The sequence below is a fragment of the Hakea prostrata genome, unplaced genomic scaffold (assembly GCF_041222555.1).
Source record: "Hakea prostrata isolate BN-2017 unplaced genomic scaffold, UWA_Hpros_2 contig_8, whole genome shotgun sequence".
Classification (NCBI taxonomy): Eukaryota; Viridiplantae; Streptophyta; class Magnoliopsida; order Proteales; family Proteaceae; genus Hakea; species Hakea prostrata.
This window is the reverse complement of record NW_028291127.1, coordinates 628,852-646,921: the sequence shown is the minus strand read 5'-3', so window position 1 is coordinate 646,921 and position 18,070 is coordinate 628,852. Positions and strand designations below refer to the sequence as shown.

At 41.0% G+C, this 18,070-nt stretch overlaps 1 protein-coding gene across 1 annotated transcript in view; it reads left to right on the top strand.

Moving 5' to 3' along the window:
* The first annotated feature begins 2,823 nt into the window (after positions 1 to 2,823).
* LOC148999428 (NAD(P)-binding Rossmann-fold superfamily protein) overlaps positions 2,824 to 18,070 on the top strand; it is a 69,259-nt gene continuing 54,012 nt past the window's right edge. Inside the window, exon 1 of the mRNA XM_089141157.1 lies at positions 2,824 to 3,159. Within this exon, the coding sequence (XP_088997283.1) occupies positions 3,047 to 3,159 (113 nt within the window). The 5' untranslated portion in view covers positions 2,824 to 3,046. The remainder of the gene's footprint in view (positions 3,160 to 18,070) is intronic.

Below are 18,070 nucleotides of genomic sequence, written 5' to 3'. Positions count from 1 at the left end.
CTCTCCTAGGGTGTTCTCCAATTCTCCTAGGTTCTCCGTCTTGCCTCCGGGCGCCCTCCCGGAAATTCTAACCGACATTCTGGTCATCGATCAGTCTTTGCTCCCTTTGTGGAGAACGTCTTGGTGTAAGTGAAGTATCGCGTTGATCAGGTGCTTGCGGTGCCACCACTTGCCTAGTCAATGTACGGAGCGCCTGACTCACCTCCAAAAGCTGGAGTTTCAGTTGATCTAGTTGATACTGGAGTGGATCAGGAGGATTATTGCCTTCCTGGCCACCATCTTCACGCACTTCAAGAGGTCGACTTCCCTCAAGGATATCCTCTGGATTGTTCCCTCTAAGAAGTTGTACGTCAGCTTCTTGCTGAGCCGCCACCGCTGGCTGCGATGATCTGGTTACCATGGCTTTTTGAAGTGATTCCCACAGACGGCGCCAAATGATGCGTCCAAAATCTACTCAGCCCTTAGATCTCCTGTGGATGACTTGCAAAAATGAACGTCAGATTGTGGCCCGACCGCTGGGGTCGGGAGTCTACCTCCGAAGGCTAAGTCAATTGATGAACTGATCATAAACGGCTCTGCTTGAGTGCAGAGCTAAAGAATGAATGATGAGAATACGATTCAGTATGTATTTCTATCCCCCCTTACCTTGTGGGTAGGTGGTGTCTTATATAGTGTGTACCTTCGAATCTCCTTAGTTGGATGTATTTGAGCCTTCTTCGGATAGCCGTCAGATCTTAACGAATAGATCCGTTAATGATAGATCCGTTTGAGGTTTGGCTAATAGATAACTCCTTCGATAATATGATCATTATATGGTAGTTATCCATATGATATCAATCGGTATCTTACGCAAATGTTGCTAATTGTCTCCTTGATAATTAGTTTATTCCGATTATAGCGGATTCGGGCGTATCTATTGACTGAGTCAATTTACTTCCTCCGCAAGCTACCTTCTGAACCTGGCCCGCTCAGAAGCGAGTCGATTCCTTTCTTCCCGACCGGGGTCGACGGTTGAACCAAGGATGAACCCGATTCGATTATATTTTCTCCGTATCAATAACCATCCAACAATATTATGGCATGCATTTTGTCAAAAATTAGCTGGAGAAGAATGGTTACTTGTAAGACGAAAAAATTTACAGATCTGTGCAAATCCCTCTTGATTGACAAAAACAACGTGATATCTAGCAATAACGAGGCAAAATGTATTCATAAATGTTGAAAATCGGACCAAAATATGGTGAAAAGTGTAAGAAATAGGAGAGAGAGGCCTGAAGAAGTTTGGAGAGGAGAGAGAAAATATACAAAATCGAATCAAAATTTGGTCAAAAATTTGACTAACATTTCAATATATTGCCGATGTTTGACGATATAATTGGTGATATACCGTGATCGTCACGGTACATTGTGTCGGCGATATATCGCCGAGTTGCTGGGGGCGACACGACTCCCCCTAGCGACATGAATTATACAAAAAGTCGCCGAAAAGTCAACATTTCGGCGATATATCACCCAATTCACTTATTTAATAAATATTCATTCGGTTTTTCACCGATTTTTCGTTCAATTTTTGCCAAAGTGATGTAGGACCTCTACAGGCTCCAAGGGCATTGCCCCCACAACCCGCCAGGGCCCCCGTGTCCGTTGGCAACAAAATGTGAGGTTCATACCATACTTAATATAATTGCATAATGAATTGTAAACTTTAGTACATCTATTCATTAGTTGTGCATTTGTGTTTTCTTTGCATATTTACATTAATTTATATGAATTTTCCAAACTTCTAGTTTTGCCCGCACATAGCCAGACATGTGCCAATCAAAAACTTTAGATTAAGTGATGTTTTAGGCCAAAATAATGTTCACAGTGTGTTTATTAGCACCAAATTAGGTTACGAAACAAAATTCAAGGCAAAATGACCCTAAACACTCTTTGAAACTAGGGGTCGAATTTTCATCAACACCCTGCTATCAGCAATGTGTTGCCGTGTTGGTGGTGTCGCTAGCCACCGACACGGCAACTTGGTTTGACATGTCGGACCGTGTATATTGTTGACTTATGGAATAAGTCGTTCAAGGTGTCACCTACGGCGACATGACCCTGTATGGACAACACATTGAACCTTGGATCGAAGCAAGGAACGAAATGGCGAAATCTCGCCTAAATTTCGCCCAAAGATTTGCCAAATTTTGACCCCGATTTCGAATGTATTTTTGATAATTTTAAACACAAATTTGGTGCTAGTATATAGTAAATTTGAATTATTTCTTATAAATTCTTCTATTTAAATTCTTCTGCTTATCTACATTTAACGTGTTACTTTTAAGGCCTAAATCATTCGGACATAATTGGAATGATTATCCGTTCACTCTGAAGATTCTATTACAAAATCCCTTCATAATTTAAATTGTTTTTATAAATTATTTCATGTATATACTTTTCCCTGATCACATGTGGTATGTTGACTTTTGAGGACTAAATCACTAGAATATAATTAGTAAGATTGTTCATTAATCTTGAAGATCCTATATAAAATGTCTTCATAATTTGAATTATTTCCATAAATTATTCTATGTAGATTATCCTTATAATTACATTTAGCACATTACCTTTTGAGTCTTGAATCATTGGGATAGAATTGATAAGATTGTCCATTGATTCTAAATATTTTGGTATAAAATCGCAAGAGAAATTGCCTAAAAATTACAAGTATAACATAAAAATAAATAAAATAATAATAATAAAAAATCGATTTTTGCAATAATATATCGATAAATATCGCGAGATATCTCGCACATATCGGTTTCAGGGCCTTTTCCGTTCACCCCTTACCGATAGCACCGAATTTCGGCTTCGCATAAGATGTTCAATGGTTCGAAGTACATAGACTACATGAAGCCGCTGGACAAGTGGGAGCACTGAATCCAATTCTTCTGAAGCTCTTTCAAAGTATGGTTGTAACTTCCAACCTCACAGTGTCGAAGTCTATCATCCTGCTCTTTGATTTTGCCATAAATCAGTCGGTGCTGAGCTGCTGACCGTACAAATGTCGGCGTTTGCGTCTTTTGCTGCCATTTCTGCTTCTCCATCGTTTCTCAACAAGAAACCAGTGTTACCGACGCGATTGAGTTCATCTCTTCCACGACCCTCCCCAATTCGGTTCGTCTCTCTCTCCCATTCGTTTTTATACGATGTAATCGATTCCCTCTGATTTCCTTAGGTTTTCATGGAGTTTCGTTTCTTGAAAATGAGGTGTTTTGTACTGTTTTGTACTTTAAATATGCGGGTTTGCTTGGTAGCTTAATGACTAATAAGTTCGGAACTTAACTGGTTTGCCCTTTTCCAGAATTCGTCTCCAGTTTTGTGTTTTCATTGAATTTCTTGGTACCATGGAATAGGTACCAAGAAATGTCAGAGTTTTTTCGAAATGAAACTGCATTCATGGTCCTTGTTCTCTGTGTTTCAAAATTTAGAACTACCAATAGGATGGTCCCAAAGGAGACTAGATTGTAGCATGCTTTCGTAGAGCATTCAGTGTTAAACTTATTTATCGTATTAGATTGATCAAGGAGCCAGAATCAAATGTAGCTCTTATTACTATTTTATATTAATGCTTTAATAATAATACCAAGCTTTGCAGTATTGGATTCAAATTCCAAGCATTGGTGAATCGGTCATGAAGAGAACACTATCAGTGAGAAAATGTGAGACGTGGCAATAGAAGCAAACACAAGCAGGAGCAATAGGCCAAAGAAAGATAGCACCCTACTGAAGGGGTATGTAAAATGCATGTAAGGAAGGGTATAATTTGTTAGATAACAGCATTGTATGAAGAGGATCTCCTGGAGAGGCAGAGTTAGTTATAGGAAGGAATATAAAGGATGTAATTGTTTATTGAAAATACAGAACATATTTCAGCCTTTTTGTTCCCTCTTCTTCGCAGGAGGTCACTACCCTTGAAGTAGCTCAGTTCTCTATCGATTTGGTGTTTTTATTGCCTTTCTCCCTCTTCCCTGCTACCAATGGCCAAAGGTACCTGCTACCGTCAACATGACAATGCCATTAAACTACTTGCTGAAACCACCACATCCCATGCTGAATGCCTGACTTTTGTGCAAACTTCAGTCTCCCAAAACCACCACATCCTTGCTGATATGGTCGAGCAGAAAGGAGAAAAGGCTTGAATAAATAGCCAAAACTGATTCTCACTTACAATCCCAGGCCTCAAAGAGTAGAGAACTTAGGAAAATAAGAGGGCTAAAGCAAAAAACCAGCTGCAGGTTCCCTTAGGGTTCCCCATGACTCTCTCAGTCAAGTAATCAAACAAAATTTATTCATCTAAAATACTGTCTTCGTAAAACCCAAATTGGTATTTATAGACTCTACTAACTCCTTCCTAATTTGACTCAAACTCTACTCAAACATGACTCTTGCAAAAGGAAATAACTCTTTCCTATTTTGAGTCAAACTTAAAAATAGGACTCTTTGCTAAAAAGGAAACTATTGCCTTTACTTAACTCAAACTCTTACCTAACTGGGACTTTAAACCAAAATAATAACCCTATGACTCTAGCATGATCCATTTCAGCTCTTAAGACTTGTCCTAAAAGATTTATTTACCACCTACTTTTACAAATTACACTTAGGGCTTTAGCCCCTCTTTTGGCCCTGCCTGGGCTACCGCTGGCTGGATACATCAGCTCCCCCCTTGTTAATTTCATTCATCTCCGATGAATGGGTGAATGCCATATATTTCTCATATAGATCCGGGTCAGTTCTTGTAAAGTCGTCAATATGTATCCATGTACTGTCACATTGTGGTTTGCCCTTCCATTTGACAAGGAAGGTGTGGTATCGAGGTCCACTTCTAGTGGTATTGTGCATGTCATCTAGGACCTCTTCTATAATCTCCTTGTCAATTGGTGTGAGACGTGGCAGCCGAAGCATGTGTTCTATATCCCCCTCATCTGTGTAGTGTCCGATGTATAGATAGAGTTCAGCCACATTAAAACTATCACTAATATCCGTATTGGTGGGTAACTTCAAATGGTAGGTGTTGGGGCCAACTCTCTTGAGGACTTTGTAACTAGCATCCGAGGGAAGTGTTTCGGATGTATCCTAACCATGATCATATCTCCTGGATTGAAGACCATAGACCTTCTGTGCTAGTCAACTCTAGCCTTGTATAATTCTATGTTGAATGCTATCTTCCTTCTCATGTCTGCATGAACCTCAGTAATTTGATGGAGGAATTCGTTTGCTTCAACACCGACTCTTGCCTTTCTTGGTAGTGGGGGTTGTACACGAAGCAGTGTCTCGCAGGGGGTTCTTCTAGTGGTTTTATTAAGGGAACTATTGTAGGCAAATTCTGCAATGTCTAGCATGGCTGGCCAAGTCTTCTCGTAATCCCTCACTAGACCCCTTAGTAAGTTTCCTAGGGACCTGTTAACAACTTCTGTTTGGCCGTTAGTTTGGGTTGAAAAGCAGTTGAGTATAACAACTTGGTGTTGGTGAGGAACTAGAGTGTCTTCTAGAAGTAGCTCATAAACTTGACATCCCTGTCAGATATGATGGTACTAGGTAGTCCATGGATCCGAACAATTTATTTGAAGAGAATCTTAACTAGCTTGGCATCATAAGTTTGGCGACAGGGATTAAAGTGTGCCATCTTGGTGAATCTGTTAACCACCACAAAAATTGAATCAAATTTTGCCTAGGTGAGAGGGAGCCCCAAAACAAAATCCATACTGAGGTCCTTCCAAGGCTGATGGAGAACTGGAAGGAGAGAATAGAGCCTGGTGTTCTATGAGTTGCCCTTTGCTAACTGACATACTCTACGCCTATTAATAACTAACTCCACATCCTTTTAAATTCCTGGCCAAAAATACCGATCCTTGACTTGTGCTGTAGTCTTAGTAACCCCAAAATGTCCATCGAGGCCCCCTCCATGTAGTTCTCTGATAATGTTCTGCTGTAGAGAAGAATCGGGTATGCATACTTGTGTCCCATAAAATAGGTACCTGTCATGTATAGAATACCTGGGGTGGTGCCCTCCTTGAGTGAGTTCTTCATATATCTGCTTGAAGTCCTTGTCTGTAGCCTATTCGCTGGTGACTTGATGTATGTCACTAACTTCTGGAGTCATTCAAGTGGTGGCTAGTACCTTCCGGCTGAGAGCATCTGCTACTTTGTTTTCTTTCCTGCCTTGTACTTAAGGGCAAACACAAATTCTTGTAGGTATCCCACCCACTTGGTATGTCTGTGACTGATGGTTTTCTGAGAATGAAGGTGCTTTAGGGCTTCATGGTCTGAGTACAGGATGAACTTTTTGCCAACTAGGTAGTACCTCCAATACCTGAGTACCTGTACTACAAGCATATAACTCGACATTGTAGATGGAATAAAGATCTGGCATTGTTCAACTTTTCGCCGTGGAAGGCAATTGAGTGGCCTTGCTGCATTATACTCCTCTAGTTCCTGTATGCGAGGCATTTGTAGCTACTTCGAATAGAATATCTATCAAAGTTTGGTAGACGCTGTACTGGTGCCTGGGTCGTCTTTTTCTTGATCTGTTTGAAGCTTTGCTGGCTGCAGGAGTGCATTTGAAGTTTGAACTTCCCTTTGGTAGTTTTTGTGCAATCGGTGATTGGGGCCATCCAGCCATTGCTGTATTGAAGTTTTTTATGAACCTTCAATAGAAAGAAACAAGCCCATTAAAAACTCCTGGGTGCTGGCCATTCTAGAATACACCTCACTTTTTCTGTCTCTGCGTCTACTCCTGATGATGAGATGATGAAGCCCAAGAAGACCACTTTCAGAACCATGAAAGTACACTTTTTGAGGTTGAGGTGTGGCTTCTCTGTCCTTAGTATCTCCATCACTAGTTGTAGGTGCTTCAGGTGAACTTTCCAGTATGTGGCTTGAGTACCTGTGTCATAACCCTCGTGAAGGTGCTGGGTGCGTTGGTCAAGCCAAAGGGCATGACCTTCCATTCGAACAGGCCACTTTTGATTTTGAATGTTGTCTTCCATTCATCCCCTGGTTTGATTCTGATTTGGTGGTATCCACTCTGAGGTCTAATTTGGAGAAGATGGAAGATCCAGTAAGTAGGTCTTACATATCATCAAGCCTAGGGATGAGAAATCGGTACTTTACAGTGATTTTGTTGATGGCCCTACTGTCCACACACATCCTCCAGAACCATCCTTCTTAGGTGTCAAGAAGGCTGGTACAGCACAGGGGCTAAGACTTTCTTTTACAAGCCCTTTCTTCAGGAGATCCTCTACCTGTTTCTATAGTTCTTCATGTTCAGCAGTTCTCAATCGATAAGCTGGTAAGTTGGGAACTTGTGCTCCAGGTACAAGATCTATAGCATGCTGGATATCTCTTAGTGGGGGTAATCTGTCAGGAAGGTCTTCAGGTACTACATCTGAATATTGTTGGAGAAGGTCTCTGATGGGTGGGGGTTGTTCTTCTTGTGACTGAGGTGTCTCTGACTTGGTAATGAGTGTCATAATAAGGTTACATTTTTTGCTTGCATCTTTGAACTCTTTAGGTGAACCAATCAAGATTGGTTGAGTGGATGTCTGCTTGTCGGACTTGGACTGCTGGCTCTGTTTTTTCTTAATTTCTGCAGGCAAATTTAGAGGTAGCAGTACAATCTTCTTTCCTTTATGTGAAAATCTGCAGGTATTGTCCCTCCCCATAATGGTTATGTCATTATCATACAACCATTGCCTTCCTAAGATGATGTTGGCCGGCTTCAAGGGAATTACATCACACCAGATATCTTCAGAATAGGCATGAAGACTAATAGGAATCAAACACCTATGGGAGACTTCTGGTTTATTGCTATTAAGCAATGAAACCTTGTAAGGATTGGGGTGTTTCTTAGTGCATAGACCAGATTTAGACGCAAACTCTCCAGAGACTACATTAACACTACTCCCACTATCAATTATATTTGTGACTGAATGTTTACCTGACTTAACCCTGGTGTAGAAGATGCAGCTCCTTTTCCAATCTTTTTCCTCTTTCGCAGTTATCAGAATTGGCCATCACATTCACAGAGAGTTTGGGAAGCTACTGTTCTTCGGCAGAATAATTAACTTCTTCCATTTAGATGAGTTGCTGGCAGCGTGGCTCTGATACCACTGATGTAACCCCAGGTTTGTGCTACAAAATCTTCAGGATCTCTCCTTAAAACACCTCCTCTGCTGCCTAGGCAAGTTAGAGCAGAACCAAGAAAAAGGGGAAGGGTTTGCAGAAAATTCTGGATTGTAGAAGAGGAACCAAGAGCAGAAAGGAGAAAAGGCTTGAACAAATAGCCAAAACTGATCCTCACTTACAGTCGCAGGCCTCAAAGAGCAGAGAACATAGGAAAATAAGAGGGCTGAAGCACAAAATCAGCCGCAGTTTCCCTTAGGGTTCCTCACGACTCTCTCATTCAAGTAATGAAACAAAATTTATTCATCTAAAAAACTGTCTTTGCTTACAACCCCGAATTGGTATTTAAATACTCTACTAACTCTTTCCCAATTTGACTCAAACTCTACTCAAACAGGACTCTTGCGAAAGGAAATAACTCTATCCTATTTTGAATCATACTTAAAATAGGAGTCTTTGTTTTAAAAAGGAAACTACTGCCAAACAGTTTACTTAAACTCTTACCTAACTGGGACTTCAAACCAAAATACTAACCCTATGACTCTAGCTGGACCCATTCCAGCTCCTAAGACTTGTCCTAGGGCCAGTAAAAGACAGATTTTACCCCCCCTTGCTTTTATGAATTACACTAGGGGCGTTAGCCCCTCTTTCGGCCCTGCCTGGGATGCCGCTGGCTGGATATATTACCAGTGGTTCCAATGGATGCATAGAACCAACTCAATTTCCCTCTTGGCCCCTTTTCACCAAGCATTGATCCTCCATTTTGGCCCCTCTGAATGTGAAGATCCCTAAGGCACACTCTCCAAGCTTACCCAAGTATCTCTCTCTCGGATTACTAGACCTGTTTCGAGACCCTTGCAAACTGTACTACCTCCATTTCCCCTTCATTTGTCCTCGGCTATTTCGTATTTAGTCCACGCCCAAATATTTACAGTGAGGTACCAGCCTTCCACTCCACAACAATGGCAATAGCAGTTGACCTTGCTTGTTTGTAGTAGGCTAAATTTTCCGACACACACCGTTTCCCCTCTCATTCCACCTTAGGCGTCCTAGCCCCTGTTCTCATTGCCTTTTGATGTAAACCTTGGTCTAAGGCTAAGGGTATTATGGTATTTTCCCCTTGATCTAAGGACTGCCCAGGAATTCCAGCAAAAGGGAGGCAATTCAGGGTGTTTAGGGTATATTCTAAAACTCTCAAAAACCCCGTGGTACAGAAAGTCAGGATTTTACTAAACTAGAAAACTAGGGATTTGAAGGGAATTTCAGTTGGGGCAGGAGAGGTAATTGGCTTATTGTTCTGCAGTTTCAGAACTTGAATTTTATTGTTCTGGACTATATAGGATACGGTCAGAATTCAACAGATTCAGATTTTCAGAAATTTAAAATATGCAGAATTTCTCCTATGGAGGAAGATGGCGTGCAGAATTTCCTAATGGCTAGGGGAATAGGGTTTAATCAGGGAATTGACAATAGGGCTACTGTCTAGAGGCAGATGCAATTGAAGGGGGAGGGAAAAAGGAGCTAAAGGGTCTGGGGAAGTGGGATTGGCAGGGTGGGTGGGGGTGGGGTTACTGCTATTGCAGCAGAGAGAAGGGGTGGGGGAAGCCTACGGCTGCAAGTGGGAGGGATGGGGGTTTGGTGGAACAGAAGGGGAAGAGAGAGGGTGGGGAAGGCAGGGGAGGGGGGTCCTTATGGGTTCACGCAAGGCAGGGGAGGGTGGGGAAGGGTTTGCGTAAGGGGTGGAAGAGGGGAATGGGATATATGTTACTTAATTGTTGGAAGCCCTGAAGTTGGTTAATGGTTTCTTTGAATGTAGAATAGCTGCTGTTTATGATTGAAAAAACTCCTTGAAATTCGCCATGGCCCTCCCAAAGAGAACCACCTGTGTTCCACAAATTCAAAATTTTATTCAATCCAAACTGAAAATTACAATGAAATAACATGCTATTGTAGCCTCTAAAAGACTTTGACCCAATGTGGGAATCCCTAATAGATAGGGATCCTACTACTTGTCCCAGACTCTTTAACTTGGATTTTAACTAATAAAAGACAAATCTCAATTAAAAGCGAACTTCTAAAAGATAAGAACCCTCTTTGATAAAGAGTTTTATCTTATCCACAAGATAACCAATTCGAACACACCTCAAATTACTCACTTACAATGGACTTGGACTCTTTTTGTAACTCAAAAAATACTAACTCAAATAAAAATAAAATACAATTAGATCTATAACCCTTGGATTGACGGGGTTCCAACCAGGCCCATCTTGAGCCCTAAAAGGGCTGGGAAAATGACCAAAATGCCCTTGGAGGCATTCGACCAGCTTTGGATTAGCTTTTTGGGTTTGAATTTTGGGCCCAATTATGGAGGGGTCAAGCTGGTTCACATCACCTTTGCCCCTGCAGTGCCCCAGCAGCTCCATCTTTCACCCTCCTTTACAAGTGAAGCACTTCACCCAATGGAAATGCAAGTATGCAACAACATAGAGAGAAAGGTTTATGCTACAATTGCAATGGAAAATTCACTTCCAGCAACCGTTGCAAATCTGGCCACTATTCCATTTGGAAGGTGACCTTGAATTGGAGCTTACTAGATGATCCACCTCCTGAACCACCATCACCCCCCATGCATTGAAATTTCCTACTATGCTCACAGATCATTCTTCTCCGTCGACCCTCTAGTTTGCCTGTGCAGTGAAGGGATTTCTGTTGTAGGTGTTTGTTGATAGTTGGAGAACCACAACTTCATTAAACAATGAATGGTCCAACACCTTGGTCTTCCCCTCCATACAACATCTAATTTAACAGTTTTTGCGAGTAATACGGACTGTGACGAGTGAAGGAGTTTTCACCCACTTGCAGGTCGAATTGTCCTTCCTTAAAATCTTTATTGACACCTACGTACTTCCAATTATAGGTGCTGACATTGTCTTAGGCATACAATGACTCAGACAATTAGGACCTGTCTTGTGTGATTACTCTAAATTGACGATGGAGTTTGGCTCACCGGAGTCTCGTGTCCTAGTCACTGGCGAAACCCTCCCCTGTTTAGCCTAGTTACACTCTTATCAAGTTCGTAATTTGGTCATTGCAAATTCATTTGCAGAATCTTTTCTTTTGGAACTTTAGTAACCCACTATTGTCCAGTCGTTGGTCACTGACCGTGAACTCTTTTAAAATTGCTTCAGTCCTTAGCTTTGGTCTCTGTAGTCCCTTTTGTACTTCCACTCCCGAGACTTAATATTATGTCATTCATCTCAGGCTAGGTGCATCCCTATTAAATGTTTGTTACTATCAATGTCCCACTTCCAGAAGGATGAGATAGAGAGATAGGTCACTAAGATGCTCTAAATAGGGATTATCTAGCCAAACACATGCCCTTACTCCTCCTGGTCCTCGTCAAATAAAAGGACGCCACTAGGTGTTTTTGCATTGACCATTATGACCTCACTGCCATCACCGTTTGTGATCGCTTCTTGATCCCCATCATCGATGAACTTTTGGACAGACTCGCTGGTGGATGGTTCTTTTCTAATATTGATCTTCGAGTAGGGTATCACCAGGTTCACGTCATAGGCTGCAAAGGTACCTAAAACTGCCTTTTGCACACAAAATGAGCATTTTTGAGTTTTTGGTTATGCCTTTTGACCTAACCAATTCTCTGTTGATGTTTCAAGCAACAATTAATGTTATTTGTTGGCCATTTCTCTACCAGTTCCTATTGATCTTTTTTGATGATTTGCTTATTCATAGTGACATGTGGCTGGACCACCTTCATCACTTAAGCTAGGTTCTCATGACCCTCTAGGCCCACTCATTGTAGGCAAAACAATCCTAGTGCATCTTTAGAGCCCATTCAACTGAATACTTGGGCTACATTTTCTTGGCCTAGGGAGTATCCATGGATCTAGCTAAGGTGTCTGCTATGTTCTATTGACCTAGTCCAACTCACTAACGGAACTATGTGGGTTATTGTTCTAACCATTAACTACCTGCTGTTCATTTGATGCTATGACCACTTAGTTGCTCTTTGGCTAATCTTTTGAAAAGAGGTGTGTTTACTTGGTTGAAGACTGCATAAATGGCATTTGATAACCTCCACAATGTTATGAGAATCGACCTGGTATTATCCCTACCGGATTTTTCTCGCCCATTCACTCTAGAGACCATTGCGTCTAGAATAGGTATTGGCGCAATCCTCTCTCAAGATGGTCATCCCATTGCCTTCTTCTGTAGGAAACTCACCCCCTGTATGATGGCAATCTCCACCTATGCTCTCAAGGTGCACACAATCACTGAGGTGGTGAAATAGTGGCGACAGTACTTGTTGGGCTGTCGTGTTGTCATTTGAATAGATCAACGTAGCTTGCAGGGATTAAATGCTCAAGTAATCAAAACTCCGAAACAACAGAAATTGTTGTCGAAATTGTTAGGGTACGATTTTGAAATAACATATCAGTTTGAGAAAAACAACATGCAAATGCCCTATCTTGGATGATGCCAACCACCCTATTTACTTGCTCCACACTTTCTCTTGGGTTCCTTGATCAACTAAAAGCTGAGTGTAGGCCGACATGGCATTGCTACAATTGTGAAACGAATTGGCAAATGACCCTTCAACACATCCAGGTAGTTGATCACACAAAATTGCTCTTTTACCACCACCATTTGGTTCTTCCCAAGGCAAACTCTTTTGACCAAACTTCACTATTCTCCAGTGGGGGTCATGCCAGCTTGCTTTGAGCCTACCATTACATTGCCATGAATTCTTTTTGGCTAGGCATGCAAGATGATATTAAGCAAGTTGTCTCCCAATGTCACATCTGCTAATAAGACAAGACCTCCACTACATTGCCCTAAGGCCTTCTGCAACCCCTTCTAACTTCGGTTCATGTTTTGGAATATATAGCACTGGATTTTATTACTTGCCTCTGTACATCGACTAGACGTTTTGTCATCTTAGTGATTGTGAACTGGCTCATTAAATGTGCCCATTTTGCCCCCTTAATGAACTACACCAATTTCAAAGTCGTGGAGGTATTCGCAGCAAAAATGGTTCGCCTCTATGGCATTCTGCATTGTATTGTCAGCGATAGGGATCCCTTATTTCTTAGCCGGTTCTAGCCAGCTCTATCCAAGCTCTGAGGCACAACTCTTGCCACGAGTAGCACCTACCATCTGCAAATTGATGGTCAGAGTGAGGTCTTGAACTAATGCCTTGAGATGTATCTTCAAAGCTTTGTCATGATTGAACCACAAAAGTGGGTCTGTTCCTAACCTTGGGCTGAATTTTGGTATAACATTGCATTTCACACCACTGCTGGCATGACCCCTTTGAAAGATCTTTATGGCTGGCCACCACTGACTATCACTCATTTTATCCATGATCCCCATCCGGTGAAGCGGTTATAGAGACCCTTCTCACCATGGTTCAAAATCTCACGAGGTTTCAGGGATATCTCGGCCATCTCAACCTTGGCGAGATGAAACATGATCTAAACAAGTTGATTGCATGTAGACAAAATCTCACTGAAATTTTACCAAAATCTTGGAAGTTAGGTGAGATTTTGAAAATTCCATGGGGTTGTGTAATATAAATTGTAATTTGTGATTTTGAAATTGTAATTGAGATTTGACTACTTCTCGGTTGTTGTTATTGCATTTTAATGAAAGTACCAATTTTTTCTTGTATATCTATGTTTAGATTTGTGAAAATGCATGATCCACTTTTGACTGCATACAGCAAGGCATTTGTGAATCAAGACAACCAATTTGTGTTTGGTTTTAGTAAAAAATCGCATTGCAATTTTATTTATTGGTCTCAAATTGAGCTGTACACAAAAAATGAGACCTATAAACTACCTAAAAGCCACTGAAACACTCAGCCGAAACATCATACATTATTGTACTATGTTTCCCAGATTTCAGCAAAATCTCAGTATCTCGGTTGACAAGTCGAGATTTTAAACATTGCTCCTCACACGTGATGTCTACTTACGTGCTTGAAAACAAATTTGAGTCGTGCCTAGGCATGCAACAAACTAAAAGCCGATTGTGGCCACACCGAGCGCCAACCGTGACGGGGCCTATATGAAATATTGTCACTATATTGACAGCAGTTGCTTCCCCTACACTGCAACCAGAAGCTATGCCAGCATTTCTTTGGGCCCTTTGAAGTCCTTCAACTGATTGTTGGCCTTGTCACCTACTGTTTGCAACTTCCAGCCACTGCATGCATCCACCCAGTGTTCCACATATCTCTCCCCAAAAAATGCATTGGCCAACCTCCAACAGCAGCGGTTCCACTTCTGCTCTGCAATGCAGCCTGTACCAGTTCCTGTAGCCATCCATGGCACAAGGACCATCTGTCACGAAGGCTGGTGGGTCACTGGGTCCCTCAAGCCCTTCTGCAATGGGCTGATCAATCACTTGAGGACCATGGTGATAGATCTCGCTCTCGAGCGAGATCTCGCCACTCCAAAATAGAGAGATCTTGACCGAGATGGCGAGATCTCGGTCGAGATCTACCAAAAAATTGGCGTAATCTCGGTGACCCATCTCTGTGGGTTTTAGGGCCCCGGTTGGGCTGAAATTTGGTATTTAGTCTATTTAAGGCCTTTTGAACACATTGGTGGCCTTAGAATTGTGAGAAAATAACCCTAACTATGTCTTCTAAGTCAACCCTATGTATAAAACCGAAATGTAGAGATATAAAGTAATTCATGTTATCAACTATAAAGTATTAAATACATTACACATCAAACTATCAAAGAACTTAAATGGCTTTAAAATTTTACAACCATAAGAAGTTTTAGACTTTTAGTAAGTCATAAATCATAATCCATAAGTTCACAATCACAATCACAAGAGTATGTGAGTAATAAGATTACAAGACTACAAGATAGCAAGAGTATCACTCAGCATTCTGCATCAACTGATTCTGAACAGTGGCCACATATGACTCCCAAGTCAACTCATCACTATAGTATGTCACATATAGGTTTAAATGTCACATTAAATTGGTTTCCATGAAAGTTAGATCAAAGCTTGTGGATCAACATATATTTACATTAAACTCACACACCCATTGTAGAATATTCTATTTGAAAAAATTTAAATTTGGGGGAAAATCTTACCTTTGTTGTAGATCTAGTTAAAATAGGCTTGAATGATGATAATTTGATGTTTTAAAGATGTTTAGAAGTTGAATCCCCAACAAATTCCAACAAAAAAAAATCAAGTTTCTGGCAATTTTTTATGGTTGCAGCGAGATATAGGCGAGATCTCGGCGAGATATGGCGAGATCTCGGCGAGATGTGGCGAGATCTCCCATCTCGCAGATCTCGCCTCTCATCTCGTCTCGCTATGTCAAAATAGCGAGATATCTCGCGAGATCTCCCACCATGCTGAGGACACCACATGGGAAGATATCATCACCTTATGCCAGCAATTCCTATCATTGAACCTTGAGGACAAGGTTCTTGAAGAAGGGTGGGGTGATGATATGCTCAGTGATGTGGCAATAGAAGCATTCACTCGAGGGGCAACAGGCCAAGGAAATGGAGCACCCTGTTGAAGGATTATGTATGATAAGCTAGGGGAAGGGGTCACGTAAAACGCATGTAGGGAAGGGTATAATTAATTAGCTAACAGCATTGTACGAAGGAGATCTCCATAGCCGGGAATATCCTGGGGAGGCAGAGTTGGTCGAGAGGAAAGAATGTAAAAGGTTGTAATCGTTTTTGAGAAATACAGAACATATTTCAGTCTCTTCTTCCTTCTTCTCAGGAGGCCGCTACCCTTGAAGTAGTTCGGTTCTCTATCAAAATGTATATGGATCACTTTCTATGTTAGAGCTTTTATTTTCTGTTATGATCCTCCATAAAGCCTCCAGTGTTGGGATGCTCGTGTCACTGGGTAGGCCCTGTTTTTAGGCATTGCAGATCTAAAATGATTGAAGTATTGTTCAAACTTAGGCATAAGAATTTGGATGTAACTTGAGCTGTAAGATGAAGAGAAAATGAATTGAATGTGTTGCTATCAAAATTCTGTTACTTGGTAAGGAAATGCAAATGATTTGAAACTGTAACCAAGAGCAGTGGAAATCAATAGCAAAACAGACTGCCACAAGATTATGAACAGTTAGAAAGTTGAGAAGAGAGAAAGCAAAGGAGGATCTCATCATGCTTTCACTTCCAAATAAGGTTCAGTTGTTTGTAATTTAAATGGTTTTCTTGCTATAAAATACCACTGCAGAACATATTATTGAAGACACCTAATATCTTTTATAAAGAATCCATAAATGAGGGCATGTCCAGTGTATGAGGCTCCCGCCAGTCCTTGGCCTGGAGAGAACCATAGTTCTTGCAACCTTAGTCCAGCTTCACGGAGAAAACAACTAATACCTTCTTCATGGAGAAACCATCTTAATGAGATACTTTAGAAGCTGGGTTTTGCTTCTGAGTTATGAATGGCCATGGTATGAAATATTTTTGTGCATGTCCAGGAACTTGATTCATTCCTTTTTAATTGATTATCATATGAAGCTTGTTTGAGTGTCTTTTTGCTGTGAAGCTAGTATTAGCTTGGGATGGGAATCCACAGTCTTTTTGAGTTTTGAGACTCATTTCCTGACAAATCTACCAGTATGCATGAAAGAAAAATCTCTATGGCTGGCAAAATTTCTCTTGTATATTCAACCCTTCAATGTATAACTTTTTAGCCTTACTTTTAATCCTTGTGGTTGGTTTGGGATAACTAATAGAAATTAGGAAGGTTTATTAGGGAATTCGGTTATGACAATAGATAATGAAAACTTGATGCATAGGGTCTTAACAAGTTAGGTTTAGACAGTAGAAACACTTCAGATCTTTCATTTACCAAAAATAGAAAGAAAGATGAAGGTTAGGGGGTGACAGCTTTAAGGAGGCTGTATGGCTTGAGCATTTGAGGATTTTGGCAACGTATGGCTTTTGTTTCAGATTGTAGTGGAAGGATTAGATAATTTGTTTGTGATTCCTATGATGCATTCTACTAGGTCCCATCTAGGATTGAGGTGCTCCTAAAATTTCTTGGAGTTCAAGGTGGTAAACTCATTTTTGGAAGGGTTTGTCTCAAGAAAAAGGTATAATGAGTTGATGGTGTATGATTGATTAAGTAGGCTTTTGAAATTGGTTTTGATTGTTCACACACATTTCAATTGGTTAGAGAGCTGGAAGAAGGTCCCCACATGTAACCAAGTGAAGGCAGGAAGTTCGGCATAAATGTGTATCTGAAAAACCCAAAAACGGTGAGTTGGAACTTGGAATCCATCCAGAGCCTATCACCTGTTCACTGTAAGTGCTGGCTCACTAAGTTACTGTAAAGCCAATCCAAATTCCCTGTTTTTGTAAATTCTGCTATTGGTTTTCCCTCATGCATGGACTTTTTACAAGGAGTGGTTTAGTAATTTTACCATTACGCTATACTGATGGTTCATATGATTGATTGTATATCTGCTTTTCTTGTACATCCTTGTGGTGAGCCTTGAGACACTTGAAAAGGAGGAGGTCAAACTAAGGTGGGTGTTTTTATTATGTCTGATGCAATGCATGGTGATGCAGAATTGGCAGCAGATACAAAAGAGAGAAAAGCCCAAAGCTCAAGCCCATTAAAGCCTAAGGACATGACCCAAAACAGCCCATGGCTTGCATGGGCTAGGACTATTGGAGTGGGTTAAAATGAGCCCATGGTTTCATGGGCTTGGATTACTTTAGTGGGAGAAGACCAACCCACATATTTTGAACTAAGCCAAAGTCTAGCTTTGAAAAGTCAATAAAAGGAGCTAGTAGTGGGGTGTAGTAGGTGGCTGTTCCCATTATTGTTTTGACTAGTGGTGTTGTGTAGTTGAGTTATTAATAGGTAG